Source organism: Centruroides vittatus, unplaced genomic scaffold, assembly GCF_030686945.1.
Source record: "Centruroides vittatus isolate TY-2023 unplaced genomic scaffold, ASM3068694v2 contig_1248, whole genome shotgun sequence".
NCBI lineage: Eukaryota > Metazoa > Arthropoda > Arachnida > Scorpiones > Buthidae > Centruroides > Centruroides vittatus.
Window position 1 is genome coordinate 66,761 of NW_027120798.1, and position 25,349 is coordinate 92,109.

At 29.2% G+C, this 25,349-nt stretch overlaps 1 protein-coding gene across 1 annotated transcript in view; it reads right to left on the minus strand.

The window, feature by feature from the left end:
• Positions 1-23,795, minus strand: part of LOC136988366 (polycystin-2-like protein 2) — a 33,553-nt gene extending 9,758 nt beyond the window's left edge. Inside the window, exons 1-4 of the mRNA XM_067286258.1 lie at positions 23,694-23,795; positions 7,400-7,477; positions 7,198-7,331; positions 6,786-7,033 (exon numbers count right to left, since the gene is read on the minus strand). Of these exons, the coding sequence (XP_067142359.1) occupies positions 6,786-7,033; positions 7,198-7,331; positions 7,400-7,477; positions 23,694-23,772 (539 nt within the window). The 5' untranslated portion in view covers positions 23,773-23,795. The remainder of the gene's footprint in view (positions 1-6,785; positions 7,034-7,197; positions 7,332-7,399; positions 7,478-23,693) is intronic.
• Positions 23,796-25,349: the final 1,554 nt, after the last annotated feature.

Below are 25,349 nucleotides of genomic sequence, written 5' to 3' on the forward strand. Positions count from 1 at the left end.
GCAAGAACCTTGCCGAGATATTTTGTTGGATCGATAAAGAACTGATGTACAAAATAGGCTTATTCTTCGATTAAGATCTCTCGATAAAGAATACTATTTTGAGTAAGATTCGGTTGTTTTGTTCTTTGAATTAAATAATATATGATTACTGTATTTGTGTAGAATTTGTGTTAAATTTATTATTCTTTCCTCTTTATTCTGATGTTAGTTATCTCGGTTAACCACGTCAAACTTTCCGCCATTGTATTTTCTCACGTGACTGCCAGGCGAATTGTTATTGGCTGATAGAAACGCGTCTTGGCGGCGGCCGCCGCGAAAGATAGAATTCCACCAACTTTCGCGGCACGAAATAGACCTCTGCGGCGAGAAAAAGTGACGTCATTCTGCCTCTTTTATTTGCCGCGCCGCATGTGTGCATTCTCCTTAAAGCAGGTGCAAAACTTGCTTAATAATTTATTAATGCAGTTTCAAAATATTACACGTTACAAGTTCATATCATTGCCTTATTATTACGTCTATATTTCTTTGTTTTATTCTTCTTGTTTTTTTGCATTAGCAGTACTGTCGAGAGAGGAATAGATATCACTACGTTCCGAAAGAACGTAACGATATCTATTCCTCTCGTGTTATCTTGTGTTGTGTTCATTGTTATCTTGTATTTACTAACACGAGATAACACAAGATAACATAAGATAACAATCAAGATAATATAAGATAACAATCTTTTAATGAATTTTAGTAAACATTCATGACAAGATAAGAAATATAAAAACAAAAAACAATACAATAAAAATAATATGCACTTCTTAAAAAGATAAAAAAAGAAGTAGAAGAAAGTAAAGAAAGAGCAGAAAATATATAAAAATGAACAGACTGATATCAGGAAAGTTTACTAGAATACATCTCAATAGAAGTCAAGGAAGAACCGCAAAATAAAGAAGTATATCTGGTTCACTAATACTTGTAAACAAGATCGTTGAAATTACATGATAGATCAAGTACAATCTTTTAAAACTTGTATGAAACCCGGGGTAGAGCGTGTTCCTTTTGCTACTTAGCGGACCCTTTAGCCTTTTGATTTGTAAACAAATGAAATATGTAGAATGTTTCTTTACTAATAAAATTCAGTCTTAAAAATTTTATTTTCTGCTAGTAAATATAACGTTAATTTTATAGAGATAGAAATCAATAAGGGCTGTAAGTTTCCTTCGGGAACGTAGTGATATCTATTCCTCTCTCGACAGTACTGCTAATGCAAAAAATAAATAAATAAATAAATAATAATAATAAATAAAACAAAGAAATATAGACGTAATCATAAGGCAATGAAATGAAAATATTGCGTATACGCAATTTTTTCAAACAGAAGATAAAATATTACGGTAAACACTACAAAAAAAAAAATATATATATATATATATATATTTCTGTTAAATGCATCGTATTAAAGTATGACCTCTGACATTCGACTTCCCAATTGTTTTCAGTATTTCGTTCTAAGCATATTTTAAGAGTGAAGTTATTACTTTTCTTTTAAAATGTAGGCCTATATATAACAGAAATTCTGAAAACAGTAGGAGTGAGCCAAACAAAATTCCATTAATACCAAAACTTTACTATATTTTCATATATAAAACTTTAAAGAAAATGCTATAAAAAATCAAAACACAAACAAAATTTACGTTTATATTTCTGAAAGAGAACCTAATGAGACTTACATTGAGAATGTTACAATTTAGAATTTGAAAGAATACAAAATTTTTATACGTAAATATTTAAAAATTAACAGCAGCAAAAACTAAAAGAAAACGAAATGATTAAACTTGTAAAGCCTGTCACACAATGTCTAAATGCACATTGATAATTGGAAATAATAAAATTTCCAACAATTTCAACAAAAAATAAAATGAGATTATGCAAAACATTTAATACTCTAGTATTAATTTCTGTATGGAAATAATGAATAATAATTTAAAAATAAACCTCTGTCACTTGAAAACGGAAAATTAAATAACATTTTTGTATCTATACTAAAAACAGATAATGGAAGATGAAATAGAACAGTAAAGTATATAGGCTAATAAGAGCAACTGTAAAATATGAAGTAAATAGAATGGCAATAGCATGTTTTATTAAGAGACATAGACACCATCAAAATAATCTATGGGAGATGTCCAGAAGGTACGAATTCACTAGGAATATCGATATCAGGTAATGTATGGAGAGATGTTATTGACAGCGGCTTTATGGAGATGGGAATTAAGCAAGAGATTGTAGCTAATAGGAAATAATTGAAATAGCTGAGAAGAATCAGATGAACCAACCATGATTTGAAAGAACATTTTAACTAGAATGAATTATAATGCTTATTACTAACTGAAAATCCACTGTTCAGTAATAAGTGCTCGTATATTGGTAACACCTCTCTAAAATTTGTTTAAAATTGTAAAATTGTGATTATAACAATAGTTTGAGAACATTAATAAATAAATATATACTGTATATATATTAATTATATTAATTAATCAATCATTAATATAATATAATATAATTAATATATATTAATTAATTATTAGAGATGGGCGAATAATAGTTTTCTGAGATCGAATATTGACCAAATCTCAAATACCTCGATTGTTTAGTTAAACTTACTTAGTTACCGTATATACCTAACACTCATTAAGTTAATAATTTCATTTAGCATTTACTATTTAATTTGTTTTATTTACTTCCATAGTAATAAACCAATAAAGTCAATAAAGTGAGACAAAAAGTAAAAAAAATAAAATAAAATAAAATAACAATTCCCTAAAATTTAACAAACGAAACTTTAACCTTTTTATTTTCAGTCTCAGTTTTTCAGTTCGAAGTTATGACCCACGACCTCCTTTATCTCTCCATCCCGGCGATGTTTAACCAGCTAAATTTAATTAGCATAGGAGTTATTAAGCTTCACCGAGAATTAACAAAATCGTGCCCCATTTACACACACACAAACATCCATACATAAAAAAATCCAAAATTTTCTTGTATTTCTTGACGTTTCCAGATGCCCTGAGTCTAAAAATGTAAAAATCTTATGGGGTTATTTTTTGACCGAGAGTCAAAAAATGACTTTGATTATATATACAGTATTACTTTCTATACTGTATATATATTCTATTCTATACTGATTATATAAACAGTATTACTAAGTAATACTGTATATATAATCAAAGCCATATTTCAACCACACAAAATGTCACCGTCGCTCTTAAGTTTTATCAGCTAAATTAAGTTTTAAAATATTATTTTATCAGTTAAGTTTTTGAAATTAGTTTACTTTTAATTCAACTTTATATAAGCATTTTTAGATAGATATAGGGTTGCCAGGTACTTGGGATAAAATCAAGGAGAAAATAAGATCTTTCCGAAAGATACTGAGACATTTCAATTCCAGGACACGCAGGATTATTATTTTTACTCTCCCAGTAATCGAAATACATTTAAAATGTGGAAAAATAAAAAGATTTTCATTGTAGGAACAGTTTTTAAAATAAGTTTTCCTGTCGCTAGATAGCAATCGGAAAAAATACGAAACAATTCAGGGAAAACGAGACATTTGCCAACTCTAGTTAGGTATCATTCAAACGAAAATGGTCCACAATAATTTATAATTAGCAACATTTCAAAGAACATCGAAACACATTAAATACTAGATATCGATGTAAGCATTAAATATTCGTGTCAACGTTTTCTGACTATAATGGAGCATTTAATAATCAACTTAACTAAAATTATTTATGATAATAACTAACTTTTTTATATGATTTAAGCATAAAATTGAATATAATTCACTAATTATTCGCAAATTCTGCATTTATCTAACAATAAAGCTATTTTGAATTTAAAATTAAATTCAAAGCAGTATGTGTTGGCGACCTAAATTTAAAGCAGCGACATTAAAACGCGTCTACATAACACACTGAAAGATATTTACTTTGAATAACTACATTATGAATAGTATATCATTTTTAATAAATATTCAAATAGCAGAAGCTATACATAAAAGATAGCAAAGTCATTTTATTCTGCTGAAACAATAACATTGATAGATATATATAGAGAATTAAAATTATTTTCTAACTTCCGTAAAAAGCTTTTGCTATATTTATGGATATTTGGATGCAGTTCAGTGTAATTCCGATTTTATGTATAAATTCTAGTAGCAACCTCACTTGCTCTTTATAGATGAAATTGACAACGTTAGAATTAGCATAGATAGAAATTAGTTTTCAACGTTATATGCCGAATTTCCTTAATCTTCCTTTCAATACTGTTCACTATCATATGTATTTCAATAATGATGAATTGAAACTCTTTTTCTAGAATGCTACTGTATCAAACTGTATTATAGTTAAATTAGCAGTTGGATAGCGTCTTTAATATTTGGTTCATTTTTATTAATTAACGTTATCAAAAGATGTCATTTCTCATTACTTCCTTTATTGTATGACATTTCCTGTCATATCATTCTGCTCTTTATCTTCTGAGAATCTTCCTGTTCTTTGTCTTCATGTGCTACTGAGATATGCAAATGAATCTATCACATGTTTTACTTATCTCGATTACTTATAAAATATTTTATTAAGTGTATGAAATATGGTGATATTTTAAATCTAATGGGATGCACAGCAAAATTATTAACGTGACAGTGTACATCTGGATTTTAATAAAGCAGTAGGTAAATTAGCTTTATGTTTTCTCATACAAAATAAGCTGAAGTTGTTTGAATTTCATTGATGAGCGAAGAAAAATAATTGAAATTATTAAATTAGCGCTGTGGATTATCAAGTATTAAATTAATCATTACATAATCAAATTTTTAAATTAAATTAATGCATATTCTTTGATATCCTTTGAAATGACCAAACTACTTCAATACAGCTTTTTCACTTTATGACCTGACTCAGCTGTCGAGCTGTATAGCACCAAAATCGCCATTTGGCTATATTTTTATTAATGTGGCGATAAAAACTCTACTTCGCTTATGTCGACGTTCAGCATGAAATTGAATCACAAAGCACGCTTCAGGAAAAACAGCAGAATATCACGCTCCTGTGTAATGTGAGTACTCTGCACTACACACGATTTCATGAGATCACTTGGCAAGTTCGAACAGGAAAGTAGGAAGTGATATCGAGAACCGACGGCAGTTTTCGTTTAATGCCGCCCAGCGTTTTGAGATTGGGGAGTTTTTTTGCGGTTTCAAAATGTAAACTAAACGAACGAGTTATTTTATTGTGACATCGTCACAATGGCGAACTACAATTTTTAATCATATTTTCTTAATTTATTAAATTTAAAATATATGCCCTCCACCACAAATTAGTAGTCTTGATCCTGCACATCATACTTTTCTCGTTAGCAATACAGTCGTGCCGGTCATCTAACTCATTCTAGGGTAAAATGACTGAATTGAAATGACGTATCTTATATTGCACACCGGACATTCATGTATAATTAATTGGGGCCTACTGTTCCTAGTATTTCCACATCTGGTCTCAATTTTTATCTATCAAACTACTATCTCCAGAGTACAAACGGACAGACAAAAAGACCGACGACAGTGTAAATTTATAGGTCTACAATTTTTTTAAATTGCAGCCCAATCATCAATAACCAAAACTTTTCAATATTTTAGGGAATCATTCTCAGCATCAAATATATTTAAATTTGATTTTTCTTACAGTTGGTGTAATTTAATATTAATTAACTATAGTCTATACATAACAGCATCATCATCATCATCATCAGCTTCAGCTTATTCTACCATTTCAAATTATGGTGTAGCTTTCCTTACATAATCGTCCTCCATTTGTGCCCATGTTTGCCTATCATTTGCTTCTCTCCACGTCTTATTATGTTTTGCTTCTCTTGGTAGAGAGAAACAAAATATAATAATAACATATATACTATAATATAACGAATTTTATTATTGTGAAAGATTTTTATATTAATATATCTAAAATTTTAACGTAGACTATACATTCAAAATTATAATCTTAAATAACGTAATTTATATATTTTTATATTTCGTCGTTTATACAATACATATAATAGAAAATCTATATGAAAATTTACATGAGGAATTTCTAAATTGTTTTAAAACTTTCTTTTTCCTTTAACTACAAACTTTTTTATGTTTACAATTTATATAATTATATAATTCTCTAAATGATAGAAAGTAACAAAAAATCAAATGAAATGCTTAAATATAGTATATTTTTCTTTTAAAGTTGAAAGAATTATTCTTCTACAATCTCTCTCTTTTCTGTTCTAGTTCCTAATGACTTTTTCTGTATTAAAAGTGAGAAAGTTAAGAAAGAAAAAAGTCATTTAAACTTATTTCAAATAAACAAAAAAAAATTCGCCATCTCTAAAAAAAGAACAAAGAATTAGTTTTTCTTTCCCAGCAGTAACTCAGGGAAAATGTGGTAATCGGTCAAAAACTGACCCCCTCCAAGATTTTTACATATTTGGACTGACGGTACCTTGAAATATCACGAAATGAAAAGAACTTGGTGTTTTCTTGATGATTAATGATTAATAACAATAATGAAAATAAATTGATTTTATAGTTATTAATTTAACGAAATTCTATAATTATGTAAATATTCCGTCCCAGTACAATAAATTACGTCGTTACTATTTGCCGTAATTTAAGTAATAGAACAACAGAACACAATATTAGTACAACGAACATAACTTTTCATGTAAAATATTGAAATTTTATGAAAACTTACGCAGTTCCATTCATTAGACCAAATGGTTTGGTATCTTCGGCAGATAAACTGTAAGAAGAAAAACATTCCTTGACTCTTATTTTAAATTCTTCGTGGATTTTGCATGAATCGTTCTTAACACGAAGCTGTCTTAGTCTGGGAGTGCCCAGTAACTGTGTTGTGTAATAAATTCCTTCGTTATTTTCAAGAGGTTCACCATTATACCAAGATTCCCAGTAAAGATTAGTAATTAGAACATGTTCTAAAAACTGTAAAGAATATTATTATAAAATACTGTAAAACTTTCCTAAAACGGGTTCACTACAAAACCAAAATCTGGCAGACAGAAAATTTTGGGCGATACATTTGCGTTCCGTTTTAGACAAGTTTTACTCTACATTAATATCATTAATAAAATACTTTTTTCATATACCTTCCAAAAATCGCTGATTGTTTTTGTTTCAGTAAAATCTCTATCGTCTTCATCATCCAGTTGCGATCTTATAAATATATTTTCCAAAGCAAAATTCAGATAATAATTAGTTGGATTAATCATCGAATACGAGACTAAAATAATAAGTATAATTTATTTGTCTTAAACATTAAGAAATGTAATAATATAAATTACAGCTTACTGATGCAGATTGTTACTAGAAATGTCAAATATAAGAAAAAATCTTTTCCGTAATTACTATGCATGAGATTCTTTGGTTCTGAAACAAAAAGTATTTATAATTAATCAAATATCAAATTTCATAAAGAAAATTAATAATCAGAAAAGAGAAAACATTGACTAGATTTGTTATTAGGAATAGAATAAAACTGTAAAATGATGGGAATTTAATAGTATTTTGCAAAATCTAGAACAAATGTAATATTGGTCAGTTTCATTTGTTCGTAACTATAATTACATACATTAATGAGCACTAAGAATAATTGGAGAATTAGTTAAATTATTATTTACAACCGTCGTTTATTTTTAAATTTTGAAAGTGATCTATCAATACATTTACAGAACAATTTATTTCTAATTATGGATATTATTATCAGTTGTATGATGCTATCAGAATTTCAACCAGTTTTCAAAACATATTTAATGATTTACAGGTAGCCCTCGTATAACATGGACGTTACGTTCCGAAAAAGTGCCGTATTATGCGAATCTGTGCTATACAAAACGAAGGATAACGCAAAACATGGAGTTACGTTCCAGAAGTTAGCAAAAGTTTACTATTTTTTCCGTTACTAAGAGAAATATGTTTATTAAAGCAGTCCATAATTTATAATTATTGTGTTAATTAATTTTATTTCTAATAAATTAATTAATAATCACAACTAAAAGTACTGTATTACGTATTAATATTAATTTTAGTTAAACGAGGCGTTTTCTTTTTATTTCTTCATTTCAGCTTTTTGGTTGTTCTTAGAAGGATCAGCAACGTTTTCATATTTTTTATTTTTATCATTAAAAATTTTATGGATGACGAAATAAAAATACAGTGGGTGATCGGTTAACGAACAAATCGGATAACGAACACTTTTGCGAAAGATTTTTATGTTCGGACAACGAACATCTCACAGAACAAACACAAGAAGAAGCGACGTAAAATAATGAATACCGATTGGTCTTCCCTTGTCTTTAGGCAACAATTCGAAACTTTTCGGAGCGCGGGAGACGTCGACATCGACGCCCAACCCAGTATATACTGATCGGATAGTATTCCTACGTACAGTACTTTGAAACTCTCCCTTGTAATTCCAGCCTTTTATTTTTCTGACAGAAACGATTCTTTTATAGTATTCGCGAGACTGTCGGGCTGACACTCCTTAAGTTTTGCGTCAGTTTTTATTTTCGAAAGGTGAGAGTATAATAGAAAAGGTAGAGAGTGGGCAGAAGATGTCTGATGTTGCTGGGCAGTATGGCTCGAACAGGTTTACAATAGGCCGCAGTTCAATCTTATGTAAGAAAGATACAGTATAATCAAGATGATTCAAGCAGCTTAAGGAGTAACAAAAATCACATCTGAGAAATAAAGAACATTGAAGAGCTCATAATAGAACCCGAAACTGATCTGACGACAGAAGAACGCCAGGAACTCTTGAATGAAGAACACTAAGAAACTCGGCGAGATATGTTTTCTTCTGAAAAAGAGGATTAATGCCGATATCTGCTATTAAAGATCTTTTGAAGACGTGGGAGGATGTCAGAACAAAGGTCTTAGAATCTCCAAACCAGGTTGAGGTTAATAGGCTTGGGATCTCTACAATATCAATGCTATTATTACCGGTAATTACTTCTGAAAAATCCTGAAGAAGAGAGAAAAGCAATCGATCGAATTTAAAGCGATCTTTAAATTAACCCTCACAAACGGAAAAAAAACATGACTAATAAAAATGCAAGACTGTGTATATATATATATTTTTATTATTACATATAAATAAACGTAATAAGAAAGTATATATTTTTTATTTTTGGTGGTCACCAGAACAAATTAATCAAATTCCCATGAAAATCTATGGTAAATTGATAATCGGTTAACGAACAATTCGGATAGCGAACAAAGTCTTGGAACGGATTATGTTCGTTAACCGATCACACTGTATGTTATTTATCGATTTGTTCTAGAGGATCGCATTTGTTCAGTCGAGTACCGAGAGATTTTTTTCCAGAATTTGTGTTCGAGACTAAGATACCGCTGTTTTCGTTCATCATTTTAGGAATGTCAACTCAACTCAATCCAAGACTGTGAGTTGACTTCACACAGTCTTATGGATCAGGTGTATTTGTATTTGTTTAAAGTCTGGAAACCAATTATTTTAATAATATGGAACCGTCTACCAGAATTTGGAAAATGTGGGAGAAAATAAGACATTTACTGGTCCCAAATAATATGATATATCACATTGTCATTGTATTGAAAATTTTATGCTCGATAGTTTTAGTTCTGTAGTATATGGGTTACATTAAAAATTGTAAATACAGTGCATTGTATATATTAGATATCCCTTTGTATTGGCTAACTATTGGTGTTATAATTATTATGTTGGTGCCATGTGTTTGTAAGCTGATGAGGGTTCCTTGTACCCGAAATGCATCTTTACCTAAATTTGAATGTGATTATTAAAGATTGACTTTTTTGTAATAGATCTGGTCCTTCTTTCTGTCGGCCTTGGTGTGATAAGCCCTCCAAATTGTTAAATTCTATTTATTTAGGTTATCTAACTCTATCTGATTTAAAAGTTGCTGTACTGTCGTATTCATAGTTAATAATAAAAAATATATATCTTAACAAAAATGTGAAGATTTTAAGGAATATAACATAAATTACATATATGTATCTGTAATTTACATCCTTAGCATTTGTTCTAAATAATATGCTAATGGAAACGAGAAAATATTTATAATTTATAACAAAACCCCAAACAATAGGAGATAAAATACTTCATTTATATTAAATATAATTGTTTATTTAATTTTACAGTGATAACATAGATTTACTGAAAGCAGAAGAGGTTAAGGCTAACACCTCGGACACAGATTGTCCAAGAAAAATTCCTTACTAAAGGCTAAGTCGGAAGTAATTACTGATATCATCTGCTTTGGTTAGTGATATCATCGGGTTCCTAGAGGTTACTACTCTGGGAGCCCGAAATTGAACCTAGACGACCATCCCCAGGAATTCTTCGTGGACGATATCATCCCGGATATGTGGAGTATCATCTCTCACTACTTGACTGTCCCCATTGTGGACCTTACTAAACCAATTATAGGAGGAAAAAGACTTTCTCGGTGCCCACAGAGCGGAAAGAGTAATAGAAAAAAAAAATAGATTTATTAATGTTAAACATGCGCGATATTTTATACAGTATAATATAGAAAAATTGAATAAATAATAATCAGAAAATAAATATTAAAACATAATAATAAGAAATAAGTGAAGTAATTAATTTCACTACTCATTATATGGAACTTGGTAGACTAATATGATAGAGGTAACATCTTCCTGGATTTATGGAATAAACTGTAAACATGTTTTCTCAAATGCAATTTTATTCAAAACGCACAAATTGAAATAAGTAAATGAAATATATTCACCATAGGAAAACTGACCGTTTCGAATTTAATCAGAAAATCGTTTAACTTTCCAAAATAAATTGAATTAAGAATTAACAGTATTTATACATTTCCTTCAAGATATTATTTAATATAATTATTCGTTTTACAGGTTTTATTATTTCTAAATTTAAAACATTTTAATATTTAATCTAAAATAGTTATTTGGAAAATATTACAACAAAGAAATATCTTATTCAGTTTGTTATTTCTAGCAATTCGACTTGTGTTTTTGATGACTCTGTATTTCATGTAACAATACACCAGCAACAGCAATTAACAATTCTTTTCATGTTATCATTAAAAAAAAAGGAATAAATAGCATATATCAGTCTATCTCATTCCATGCTTCTCGCCATCAGCAATTTTTTATCTTGTCGAATAAGTTACAATTAGTTTTTTTCTATGCTTTTGTCAGCAATTGCCGACATTAGTATTGGCAAACAATTCTGTTCAGCAGAATAGAGTTATCTGAGTAAAAATAGTTTTTGACTCCCACTGAAATACAAAATTCTGAAGTAAAATATCCTCTTCAAAATCTACAATTCAACACATCAATCATATCAAAAAGATTTTATTTTCTGTGCAAAAAAAAAAAAAAAAATATATATATATATATATTTAAGAATATATATATATATATATATATATTCTTAAATATTCTATTAATTTTTCAAACTTTTCCATTGCAGCCTTCATCTTTTATTCATTTTTTTGCCATTTAATTTCTTTAATTTTTTCTTTCTACACGCAAAAGTACAACTAAACATTTGTAAAAGCTTCTAAACGATATTTTTTTTATTTGGGAAAATTATATATACAGTATACAGAGGTGTTCCAGAATAACTTTCGCAGTCGTTGGTACATTACACACTCTCCACAAGGTTAGAAGCGAGTTTGTTGATGCCGAATTATAATGAGAACTGAACTTCGGGACATACGTGACATATGAAGACCTCCTGTGAATTTCATGACAAAATAGGATTTCTTTACTCTGTCAGTTGAGATTGTTGTTACTCTACTTGGAAATATGTTGATGTTGGCTTTGTTTTAACTCCTATGTTGTACGTATGTTCTCGGAAAGTTTATTTTCGTTTTCGGTTTGTTGATTGTTACGGTCTCGCTGGCGTGGTTTACATTACATTACTCTAGAACCACTTATATATGGGATATAATTATACTGTAAGTGTATCCCCAATGTTTTAACAATCTTCAGTCTCACAAAGGAACGTCGTATAGTATGCATATTGCAAATTATCAAAGCTTTAATAATTTTGAATTATATTTAATTGATTTTAAATTAATACATATTGTCTACTTCAATTTTACACTATTATTTTATAAGTAGTTAACATATAACGTTAGTAACTCTGGAGTAAATCATTCATTCCAAATTGGTTTTAATTGTAACTTCATCACCGTATGATCTCACATCATCGTTTATTTATAAGATAATAAATCAATTTTCTTATAAGAGATGCACTATTACTTTTTGATTACATTTTTAACCATAATTTATATTTGGCACTATAAAATTTCTTATTAAATTAGATAAAAATATATATTTTGGTATTTCCGTGTTTTCATCTTAATTTTGATTAAATTTTTACTTTTATGAGTTGTTGCCCTCTTCTAGAATCAACGTCTTTAGAAACTCGATTTTTTGTCTTTGTGGTGAATTAATTTGTATAAAAAAACTAAAGCTGCCATACTGTTTTCATTGTATTGAAGAATCTTTTTCGATATTTACATTCTCGTTGCTGTTTGAAAGCATGATTGGAAGCATGAACAGCTTTCCAAATAGCCATAAGAATTAAGATTGAATTAGTTAGCCTAATAAATAGGGCTGTAATAAATTGGAGGACTATTAGACTAACTAATTCGATATAGATTAAAGTTGTGGACTAGAAGAGTTATTTAATATTATAGCCATAAGAATGTTGACCACACCGCTCAAATCTGAGTTTTCCTGTTAGTTAAGTCTTTCAAGCTCACTATTTCATTTCCTAGCCTAATTAACTGTTTTCGAATTCTTGTTTACTTTAATGCATTTTACAGACGTTTCCTTTATTTACAGATAATCACTGTTTTCTAGTCACCTTTTCTTAATGCTTTCTTCGTTTCTACATAATTTATTCTACTTCGTCCAAAATTTTCTACAGTTTTTTAATATTTATGAAGTTTGATTATTTAAATTTATTATTTTGTAAATTAAACAAAACAATCTAGAAAAAAACATGAGTTTTGATTTTCCTGTATTTTCCATATTTCTAAATGCATGAACTTTAAAATTCTGTATGAAAATTAAATATTTAAAATAAATACAGATGATGAATGATCTAAAACACAAAAATAATAAAGTCGTCAATATTTTAAAATACAAACAAATTACGAATTATTAGAAAAGCTTTTAGAAAATGAATTTAAAAAATTTTAGAATTCTCATTGAAAAAAATGAATGAAGATTGTAAAATTTACATTATATTTTAAAGCTTCGCGTTATCTGAAAATTTAAAAATATTTATTCAATTTTATTTCACTTTTACCTTCGCGCTGTTATGTATACATAACAAGGGAAAGTATCGGAATCGTGTCAAATTTGATCCCCCAAACTTTTACAAACCTCCGCGTTTTGAGATTCCATGAACCCAAAATAGTAAAAACAGAAAGAAACAAATCCCACACATATCCAATGTGTAGATGTGTTGGCATCATTTTCATTTTATATTTCAGAATAGGATAAAGATTAAGAAACGAAATTTAGCAAGGTAGGTTATGAATAAAGGGCATTGATGCTATTAAATTTTGGAGGTTATAGGTCTACAGGATAGAGGGTAACATGTCGTATCTACAGAGTGGACTTAATGAAGATTTTACTCGTTACTACACTTACAATTTTTTTTTTATTTATAAAACTCATTTCTTCCTCAGAATTACGTTTTTCGCTATTTTATAAAAATCATTATTATAAAGTGGTTATTTTGTTATAAAAAATTTTATATTATTAATTATTAATAATATAGAAATTTTATAACAAAATCTCATAACAGATGGCGCCACACACAATTTTATTCATTGCAATTAATAATATACAGTGGTGCCTCATACTTCGAACTTAATTCATTTCAATAGATCATTCGATCTTAGAATAGTTCTAAATCCAAAACAATTTTTCTCATAAGAAATAACGGAAAATGAATTACAGTAGAGCATCAATTATCCAACCCCCGATCAACCGTCACATCGGTTAACCGACCGTGTTCTAGTCGGCAAATTCAAATGTCGCTGTCGCTGGCATCACTACATTTGAATTTGCCGACCGCGTTCTAGTCGGCAAATTCAAATGTAGTGATGTGGCGCTACAATATTTGACTGTCTTGGCTACTTTAATATTATTTTTGTTAAATTTTTGCGTGTTTTAGCTGGAAACACTAGCTCGACCATGAAAGGGAGGCCAGTATTTAAACCAGGCTTAATTTTCTATTTTTTATTTATTTCTGTATTTATTTTATGCAAAATAAAAAAATAATTAACGGTGGTTATTATTTTTAAAAAAATTTGTTAGACTTAACATCGATGAAAATTCAACGCGAAGTAGGTTAACAGCGATATACTAATATGCTTATTACATGGTATATACTAATATACTAATACACTATACTAATAATGTATTTTTTCATACTTTTCGGTTATCCGATTTTTCAGTTATCCGACCAAACCCAGTCCCCAATTGAGTCAGATAATCGATGCTCTACTGTATGTCATTCACCGACCCGAAACAATACCGATTTAGATAAACTTAAAACGGCAAATAAACATTATTTAATTTAAAAATAATGCTGTAATGATAAATTAAAACTTGAAAAGAATAAATTAAATACGTAAATAATGTATAATAAAATGAAAATTGCATTTACTGGTCGACTTCGGCATCTTAAACATAGCAGCTATATCCGTTACACGTGTAATTTCAACTGTCGATACTAAAATCCTTTTTAGACTTTATTGCTACACAATTTTTTCTGATTTCATAGTTAATAAGTAAAAGTTATATTGAGTGGAATAGAATGTTTTTGCCTATTTTTAGCAGCTATAGTTGCTTAACCGTTATATGGTTTAATTTTAACAGTCGTGAAATTACAGACGTTATTGCTAATGGGAGATCTATTCTTTGTTTAGAAACTTGTACTTCATAATTTGTTTGAATAAAATCGAGTCAAAGCGTCTTTAGATCAGCGGTTCCCAACCTTTTTTTGACCAGAGACCACTTTGATTTCATTGTTGTTAGCAGGGACCACAAGGTTTAAGAAAAATAAACTATGTCAATCTAAAAAAAAACTTTAATCAAAACTTTTAACATAAGTAATCGTTAAACTCAAGAGTAACATGCTTTAACAGTACTATTATAATAGAAAACAACATTTTTAGCAAAAATTAAATTCAGTTTGTATCAATGTGGGAATAATAAATTAAAATGAATAAAAGTTTTAAATGTTTCGCGGACCATATTTTAGCTCTTGCGGACCACTGGTTGGGAACCGCTGCTTTAGATAAAAAGCATATCCGGAATGCTACTCTTTATGAATTTCGGAAAGGATATAACACCGTACAAACAGAAAAAAAAGGTTGGTAATATGTATGTGAAAAATGTTTCTAAGCTTCCAATATGCAAATGTGGTTTAAAAAGTTTCATTTAGGACGTTTTGAACTAAAGGTTAAACAAGGTACTGGATAGACAAAGAAAAATTGCAAGAAGAAATTGTGTAAAATCGACGAATAATACACAATATACAAACAGACCAAAAACGAAGCCAAAAAAAAAGCACTGATAACATACGAGCGTAACGGGAAAGCAAGAGGTGACTTGCATTTATAGTTCTAGCGCATTTTTTTAGTGCATGCCATTTCGAACTCTAAAGCTTTGTCCAAAATCTGAGGCAAATTTTTGTTTAATTCAGAATTCGAACTCTGAAGCGTTCGAAGTACGAGCTACCACTGTAAATGTTATTATTAAAATAAAATCTCATAACAGCCAAAAAGGTTACGCAACTCGTTGCTAGATTTTTTTCTATTATAATTTTTGCAACATTTACACCATTCTTTACGCTTTTGTAAAAATATCTTTCATTCTTTACTTTCCAGAAATATCGTAAGACAGCTTTCTCGTCGGATCAGTAATTGATAAAATTTAGATTTTCATTCCACATTCTTTAAGGACATTATCCAGTATTACTTATAATTAACATTTACATGCGTTTAAGAAAATTTATTAGTAACAATTCATAAAAATTTTTTAAATCTTCACTTAGATCTTAAAAAGTAATTCTTTTTATAAACAAAGCAGTATATTTTTATCTTCTGGTGCGTAGAATACTATTTATCTGATTTCTATACAGAAAATTCGATAGAACCCGAGCGCGTCGTCGTCGATTCGATTATTAAATTATATCTTGGTTCTTCACAGAAAAAAGGCTTTGACAAAATTGTAAATGTCTTGGTTACTCGTAGAAAAAATGATAGGCTTAGACAAAATTAATCCTTTACTTTTTTCTTCCTAATTTAATTTTTCCCACAATTTTATTCTGTGTTTCTCAAATCTTTCTATTTCAATTATCGACATCGTTCCATGACATTGATTGGATCGTCCTTTCAATTTCCTGCAGAAATATTTCATTCTATTATTATCTATTTCTTATTAGAAGTTACCCACAATCTCCTCTCTATTCCACTTTTTGATTTTTCCACTATATTCATACGGATGTTTTCCATGTTGGCAGATAAGAGCATCAAAGCACCCTTAACCGTTGTAATAGAATTTAGAAATTTCTCTCTATGTTCCTAAGCAAATATTATTCCAACGTAAATACTTATAGTTGAATAATACGCTATCATCATCCAGTTTATGTAATCGTTCGAGTATTTACTAGAATGTAACGGATAAACATGCAAAACAATTCATTTTAATTAAATTCCATTACTTCTAAGCAGAGCAAAGACAAAACAACAGGGCTTCAATAAGATTAGATTCTCTCAATTTTCTCTCAGTATATGTGAATAAATAAATATTTAAATTAACAATTTTAACAAACATGGTTTCATCAATGAATACTTCTTTTTTCTGCAAATAACATTCTGAAAAGAGAAATGTCAAAAATTCTGAAAATGTACAGAGATATATTCATAAAAAACACACTCGTATAAAAACCTTTAAATTTTTTAAATACTTTATTATTTAAACTATTGATATCTATATATGTAGACCCATGTAACCATGTATATATTAAAGAGGATGTTTATTTGTTTGTTCACTATGCACGCCTAGACCGTTCATTTATTGCTACGAAACTCAAAAGTTTCATCGAAATATTTCTACCTCAGATCATGTTCTACATCTGACACCAAAATATTGAATGATTTCTATATGTTAATTAATTTCTACAGACATTCGATTTTCTATCTTTACATGTAGCGCCTGTTGTCAAAAAATTTAAGAAACTAATAAACTGAATATAATTCCTACAAAATGGATATAATTTTAAAAATATATTATATTCACTTAATTACTGCCACTAAGATATAGCGGGAAAGAGACTTGCCATTACACCCGTACTGCGACAGGTAGTACATAGTACTTGCTTGCCTGGAATGTTGCCCGCTGTACATCATACTTTTCCTGTTAGCAACAGTGTTTTGCCGGCTATGTATCTAATTCCGTTCAGGAGAAAATTTTTTAAATAAAATAACGTAACTTTCGGTTTCCATCGGAACTTCGGATATAGTTAGTTGGGGCCTCCTGCACTTAAGTTTTCCATATCTGGTATCGGCATTTACCTAACTAACTCCGATCTCGAGACTAGAGGTAGAGAGCAGACGGACGACAGTGAATTTATAGGTCTACAAGTTTTTCAAAATGCAGTTCAATAAGTAGGCTCCAGTAACCGAGTGGATAAAACCACCGAACATTGATAGTCGGTCAACAGACTGGCCACATGGAGTTTTCTAGGTTTTCTTCACGTTAATAACACCTAAATAGGGGATAGTTTCACATAATTTTTCCCGAGATGCATCTTCCTTGGCAGATCTCTTCCGTGCCATGTTATCATAACCAAATAAACCAAATCAATTGTAATCATTTTTCTATAAACGTGATATTCACGTGGACATAGTTAACTATCACGAAAAAGTGGACACTCTATCCCTCCCCTGATTTCTTCTCCCCTTATTAACTCATAAATCCATTGCCCAAAACTTCCTTCACTGGTACTGCTTAAAATGTTCTAACTTCAGCCAAATGAATGTAGGTACTATACGTGCAACGAATTTAAGGCACAAAATAGAGCTCCAAATCTTTTTCTGTTCCAATGTTAATTTTTCCTATTTATTATCATGGCGACATTGCTTCATTCAAAATTTCCAGTAATTGAAGTCTGTGTAATTGCCCTTTATTCATATATTGAGTCTTATTGTCAAATCTGCTTCCAATATCCTTATGCCACAATTTCAAACTTTCGTTTAGTTGCAGAATTCCGATGGATGACAGTTATGTAAAAATAAAATTTGAAGACATTCTGTCCAAAAAATGAACCACCATTTATTCACTTTTAATATTCCAGAATACAAACTTTTTGACGACCAACTTTCTTTGTAGGCTACTTGGCCGTCAAAATTAAAACATCCTTTAATAACACAGAATAAATATTCAATTAAAAATACAAATTTAAAAATTGAAATTCTTGCAACGATTTGCCACCACGAGCAGCTAAAAATCTACATTTACCAACGCCTATTTTCTAGTAGATATAAAGCTCTAATATCCCCAAGTGGTAAGAATGAAAGAAAATATGTCTGTAATATCGCCAGTTCCAGTTTTTAAATTTGTATTGTTAATTGAATATTTTTCTTTGTTTTTAAAGGATGTTTTTATTTTGACGGCCAAGTAGTCTACAAAGAAAGGTCGTCAAAAGATTGTATTCCGGAACACTAAAAGTGAATAGGTTAGTGAATAAGTGAATAGTTTCTGTCTTCGAATTTAATTTTAACTTTCCTTTACTTAAATGTTTTTGCTGAGATTTACTTTTTTAAACTGGTTTCACCAGTTCTTTTTCAAACTATTGTGTGAATATTATGTGATCTCTTAAAAATAAAAGAACTGGTGGAACCAGTTATTTTTATTTTTTTATGAGATCACATAAATGCAATTATTCTTGCACTTTTACAGGATCCTTTTATTTAAACAAGTCTTTCGGACGTTAAGGTTAGCAACTTTCGTCACGTGCGGGCCATCACAATCCATTCAACACAGATCACTTTTCATATATTAATAATAGACCAGTATTAATGAGTAGTCGTCGACCTTCCGGGTGGAGGTCAACGACTATTTTTTCAATCGATTTAACTCCAACTTCCATTTGCAACAGCTCCTTCTTCCTATAGGATTCAGCGATATGGTGGCATTCGAATAGGAAAATTGCATAATACGAGAATACCGGCAAGCACAAAATAGTTTTGTAGTTTTTCAAGGTGCAGAGTTTAAATATTTGCTCTATTTTTCGTGAAATTTGATTTCTTAGTAGATTACCATTTCATATTAGGCTGTGTATGATACAGTTTGTTAGTGCTAATATTAGAAAAAAATACGATATCTTAATATTTTAATATATCGTATTTTCAATTTCTGTCTACTTGCCCAATAAAATTGTGCCATCTGAGTATTGCGAGTATCCGAGTGACAACGGTATGCTGAAATAACCAAACTCTATATACGGTTTTCGTTTTAATGTTTGTTATATTATAGTATTTGATTTACATAACTACAAAGATTATCTTACGTAAGGGTTTATCAAACCAAGTGACCAATCTAACACGTTTTAAAAATTCGTCATTCCTCTATTGTACACAATTTCAAGAATTTTTAAAATGTGTTAGATTGGCCACTTGATGTGATAAACACTTACGTAAGATAACCTTTGTAAATACAAATCGAATACTATAAATCTATATAATCCATTGAACGCGTGTCCGTCCGTCCGTTCGTTAGTCCGCGTAACTGTATGCCAAAAACTGGCACTAGAGGCGCCCCTATCGTGTGTCATATTTCAAACATTTTAATTAAGAATATAAATTATTATTATTATTATTCATTTGGCCAATAACAATATAAATAATTCAGTACATCTGTAATAGGAATTTATTATTGGCAAAAAGAATAAAAAAGATCGTCGTTTCTCCGGTTCTCTTCTACAAGACGATCAATAAAACGAAAGAAACCTTTCATAACCACCAAAGAAATACGCCATTGGGGAGGAACGTATTAAGCGCATAAAACTCACATATATTAAGTGTATCAAACGTGCCTCATAGGAATTTGTAATGCTGCTAGAACGCCCACTAGGGGGCGTCCCGGGCTATTAGTATAATATAATTGAAGGGCTAGTAGTACGAAATAATCTTAATGTATGTTTTTATTTTTGACGAGGCAACGCCTGGCTTACCTGCCTCTAGTTATATATACATAATATACATGGTGATTCAAAAGTTACATAAATTTTTAAAAAGTAACAACTCACAATCCATTTACAGTAAGACGATGCGGTTTTCACAGAAATGCTTAGGAAGAAGTGGGATTTTTTTATGTTTAATAAAAATTTTATTACCAAAATAGTTACATTTCTTGCCATAGATGGCGTTTGAAAATATTACATAATTTGCGTAGTTCTTACTAGAGCTTACACTAAGAACATTTTTATTTTTTATTCTTATTTTAACAAATTTACAAATGCTACAGCGCCATCTATGTCAAGAAATGTAACTATTTTGGTAATAAAATTTTTATTACTCCTAAAAAAATCCCGTTTCCTTCTAAGCATTTCCGTATAAACTGCATTATCTTATTGTAGTAGTTAATAGTTTATGAGTTATTAATGTTTAAAAATTTCTGTGACTTTTGAATCACCCTGTATATAAAATATTTGATTTAATACATATATATTAAATAAAATATTTCATAATTTAATCTTTTTATTCACACAAAGTAGCCAATTTTCTTGTCTTTTTTTTATCGCAAATAAAATATATTTATAAGTATAACATATTAGAATTTAATCGAAAAAATTATAGGTATTTTCTATATAACTTTAATTTTAGAAATTAGCTTCGATAAATTAACTTTTTTTTTTATTTTTACAAAACTACTTCAAAAACATAAATACAAAATATTTATAGCTTTTATTTATGACAAATGATAAACTTTTAGTTATTATGAGATATATATATATATTTATTTTAATTGGGGGAATTTTTAAATAAAAGGTCAAAGTTACTCCATATATTTACATTGGATATTAAAAGCTTATCATCCTTGACTTTCTTTTAGAATCCTTCATCCACCTTCTAAAAATATTAAGTTATCAATTTAAGTTATGCAAAATTAAGTTATCAATGTGGCATTTCAAACGAATGAAAAAGCTAATAAAGTTCAAGAGCAACGAGAGGATTAGAAGCGGTTCAAGTGCAACTATGCGATTTAAACAGATTTGCCGTCTATTGTTTGTAGTGGTTCTCAGAAATAAACCGACGACATCTGAGCAATAAAAACTTAGTTCTACGTGGGATTTTACAGGTATTTTAAAAAATGGTTAAGTAGACCTGATACAAGGTTAAGGTCACTCGCCATTACATTTTTAATTTTTCCTATAAATAAGTGAATTAATTTATAGTTTCTTCTTTTAAAGATTTTCTCTTATTTTACACATTTTATTTATTTATTAAGGTTTGAAATATTTGTATTTTTCAAGTATTTTAGAAATTGATTTAAGTTTACTTTCGTCTGAATGTAGAACTTTATTTTAAATTAATTTTTATTTATAATATGATAATCTCATCGTGAAACATAGTAGACTGTTATATATAATTCAATGTAATTCAAACTAATGTTGTTTTATCAAATATTTATATACTTAGTAATATGTTTATAGGTTGTTTAATGTGTTTATAGGTTCCTATTTGCCTATTTTTCTATATATTTATATTCATCCGAAATATCCAGCAGTTATGCAAGATGTTAAAAATCAAGCACTTTTTTATTTATGTCGCCTACATTTCCGTTAGACAATGTTGAAATCATTATGATGTATACTTGTCAGATGCCAAAGAATGTCATTTATATATATAGCAGATTAATTTGCAGAACTATCCAAAATATAAGAATTTAAAGTGTGGTGCATTTCATTACCATATAAAGAATGCCATAAAGTCAGGCAAAGTTTTCTAAACAAAAAGCATTTATTCACAAATATAGTGGTACCTCATAACTGTACGTTTCAGAGTTCGAATGTAGCTTTCTTCCTTCTCGTTGTATATCAATCTATACTGTATGTTTTCGGGTTTTTACGATAGTCGATTTTAACCCTTGTGTTCATTGCGATTTCCCTATAGATATTGTTAAGATTTATGTTATAATGGACTATCTTGATGTCTTCGTCAGGTTCCCTTTCTTATGCGATTTCTGTTGTCTATCAAGTGTGTACGCTTTATCTGTCTTACCCGTGCTGTTCAACGAATTCGTTAAGATATTCTCTTTTTCTGTCTCCAAGACATTTGTACAATGGGAAAAGGCCCTCCTGACAAGACCCTAGAATGCCATCAGTTTAAAAATTTCGTCCGAATTTTCCGGAATAAATAACTAATAATATTCTTGCTTTCTGTGCATAGGCTATTCATGTGAATGTCCCAAATCTCAGGAAAATGGTTAAATCCAAGAGATGCTCTTGGATTTAACTCTTCCTGGTCCAATTTCAGGATGAATCCCAAACGAATATCGTTGATTCTATTAAATATTTTTTATGGAAGTGAGGTGTCTTTTATTTTGGATTTTATTGTATTTCCAGTTTAATTTTTATAATGAAGTCTACATTGTGCAAAGATTTTTCTTTTTTATAAGTATACTTTGTTAGGAAAAAAAAATGCCAAAGCTTAATTAGGCCATGATAGGACCATGTACAATTATAGTATATACGTTAATTGTTTATGCAAATGAGTTTCCATCTGGTAACAAAAATTAGTATTGAGTTTTTCTCAAAATTTCTCAGCATATTTTGAAAAATATATTCCCCAAACTTCGTTGATATTCCGGTATTTAGATTCACTTCACGATGCTTCCTTAAATTTTGATGACTTATTAAATATAAGTTACAAACAGGGTCGTAGAGACGTTTAAACAGAGTCCTGAAGTAGAACGAGTTCCATTTGCCATTGTTGTTTTTAATAAATGAAATTCATAGAAAGTTTCTTTATTGATGAAAAATAGTTTTAAAGATTTTATTTTTTATTAGTAAAAACATTAATTTATACTATAGGAACTACTACGGGCACCTAAGTTTTCTCCGGCTCTGAGAATAAATTCCAACTTCCCCCTCGATAGCCCTGTATATAACCTTTTCACGAATGAAGAAACCACTACTAAATTTTAAATATCAACACTTCTTCGCTTAAAACACGATTAAAGTAGCAATTCATCATTAATACAGAAATTACGTTTCTCCTTTATTCTCTAGTGTTTCTCCTTTATCTGTAGTGATATATTCTTATTAATTGATGCATAGAAATTAATAGGAGTAGAAAAGAAGTTTTTAATATTTAAAGTGGTTTCAATTAAAAGCATTAACTCATTAAAGTAATTAAAGTTTTATCACGTAAATATCGAATTTTAACAAAAGTTATTTAATTGCTATTAATTTAATTAAATAAACACATTTAGTAACATAACACCCACAGATAATTATCTATTTTAATAAGTAAAAATTATTTAAATTAATTACCTGACGATAAATTTTCAGTTTGTTGAACGAATTCGTTATTAGAATTCAACTGAATTTCAACTGTTTTATTTTTCGACATGTTTAATTAATTTTAAATCCTTTTCGAATATTTTTAAAATAGAATAACTTCTGGTAATTAAATATATTTTCAAATTTTTATTGAAAAAAATAATAATAATTAATTTTTAAAAATATAGAAAAATGATTTTTATAGAAAAAATTAAACATCACAATTTTTGTTAATAAATTATGCTTTAAACGAAAAAATACTTTTATATATTGTGAACTTCTTAAAAATTGAATATAGATTAACATTAAACATCCAAAATTTGCTTAAAATATCTTATAATTTGTACTATTGTTAGAAATGTAGCAAAAATTTTCACGTAATTTAATTAATAATATGGGACATAAGAAGGTAGGACAACCTAAACCATCATGTTCTACCAAAGACTACCAAAGACTGAAGAAGAACGACAAAAAGCGACGAATCCGAGACTAAAATTGAAAACGGCGACATATACAGCACCTCCATTGCTGTACGATAGTCATCTTCCATTGCTGATTCTTCCAACGCAGAACCTCACATAATAGATGCCACTGAAGACCGATTTTCCGTTGCCGGATTACGAACTGGACGATGAGTGCGCGTTTAGCGCCGGAAAATATTTCACCAATCGGAATGGTAATATCTGGCTACAATACCATGTGTTTCGGGTGGAGTCGTCGGCTGTGTGATGCAGCCAGCAAAAAAGATCCCACAAAATACTTTAGTACGTATTGTCTTGATGATTAGACAATTGATTTATTTCTGTTTTCCTATATTAATTGTAATGCGTACTTTGACGTGTGTAAGTGACAATTCTTTGGATGCTTTGATGCTTGAAAATTCCCGAGATGTTGTTGTTATGGCACTTTTGTTATTGATTACAACACTAACTAGAGGTAATGTTTTTTATATAAAGAACTGTTAACTGATCCAATCCAATAAATTTCGTTTTTTTTATACTTGTATTGATTGCTTTCCGTTTTATCTTGGTCTTCCGATCTGACCCAACCACACAATATCCGACACACCTAAATTAACGCCTTAATAGAGTTGTTTATATATATATATATAATATATATATCTGCCGGCGTGGCTCGGGAAAAAGTGACAGCAAGAATTAAGATTATTAAATTATTTCGTACTTCTAACCCTTCTATTATATTATGATATATACAAATATATACTGTATATATATATTGTATACTATACAAAAATTATATAGTTTCTAATTATATTAATTAGGCAAATTTTATCCTGGACATAATTTATGATATATATAATTATATTGTAATAAAGTAATCATTATAGTATATTACAGGGAATGAATTACAATACATAATTAATGAAAAATGATTGTGGTTTCATAAACAATAAAATTGTATTTTATCTAAAGTTTTAAAGCAATTGAATTAATTTCTTATTCAAATTATTTCTTGAAATAAATTTCTATTCCAAGAAACAGTAATTTTTAAACAATTTTCTATTTTTTTCTGCAATTATTATAATTATTACTTTAATTTAGAAAACTGATGTTTTTGTATCTACTTCTACATTTCTGCAACCAGTTTCTAAAATTATATAAATTGATTTAAAAACACATCTATAAT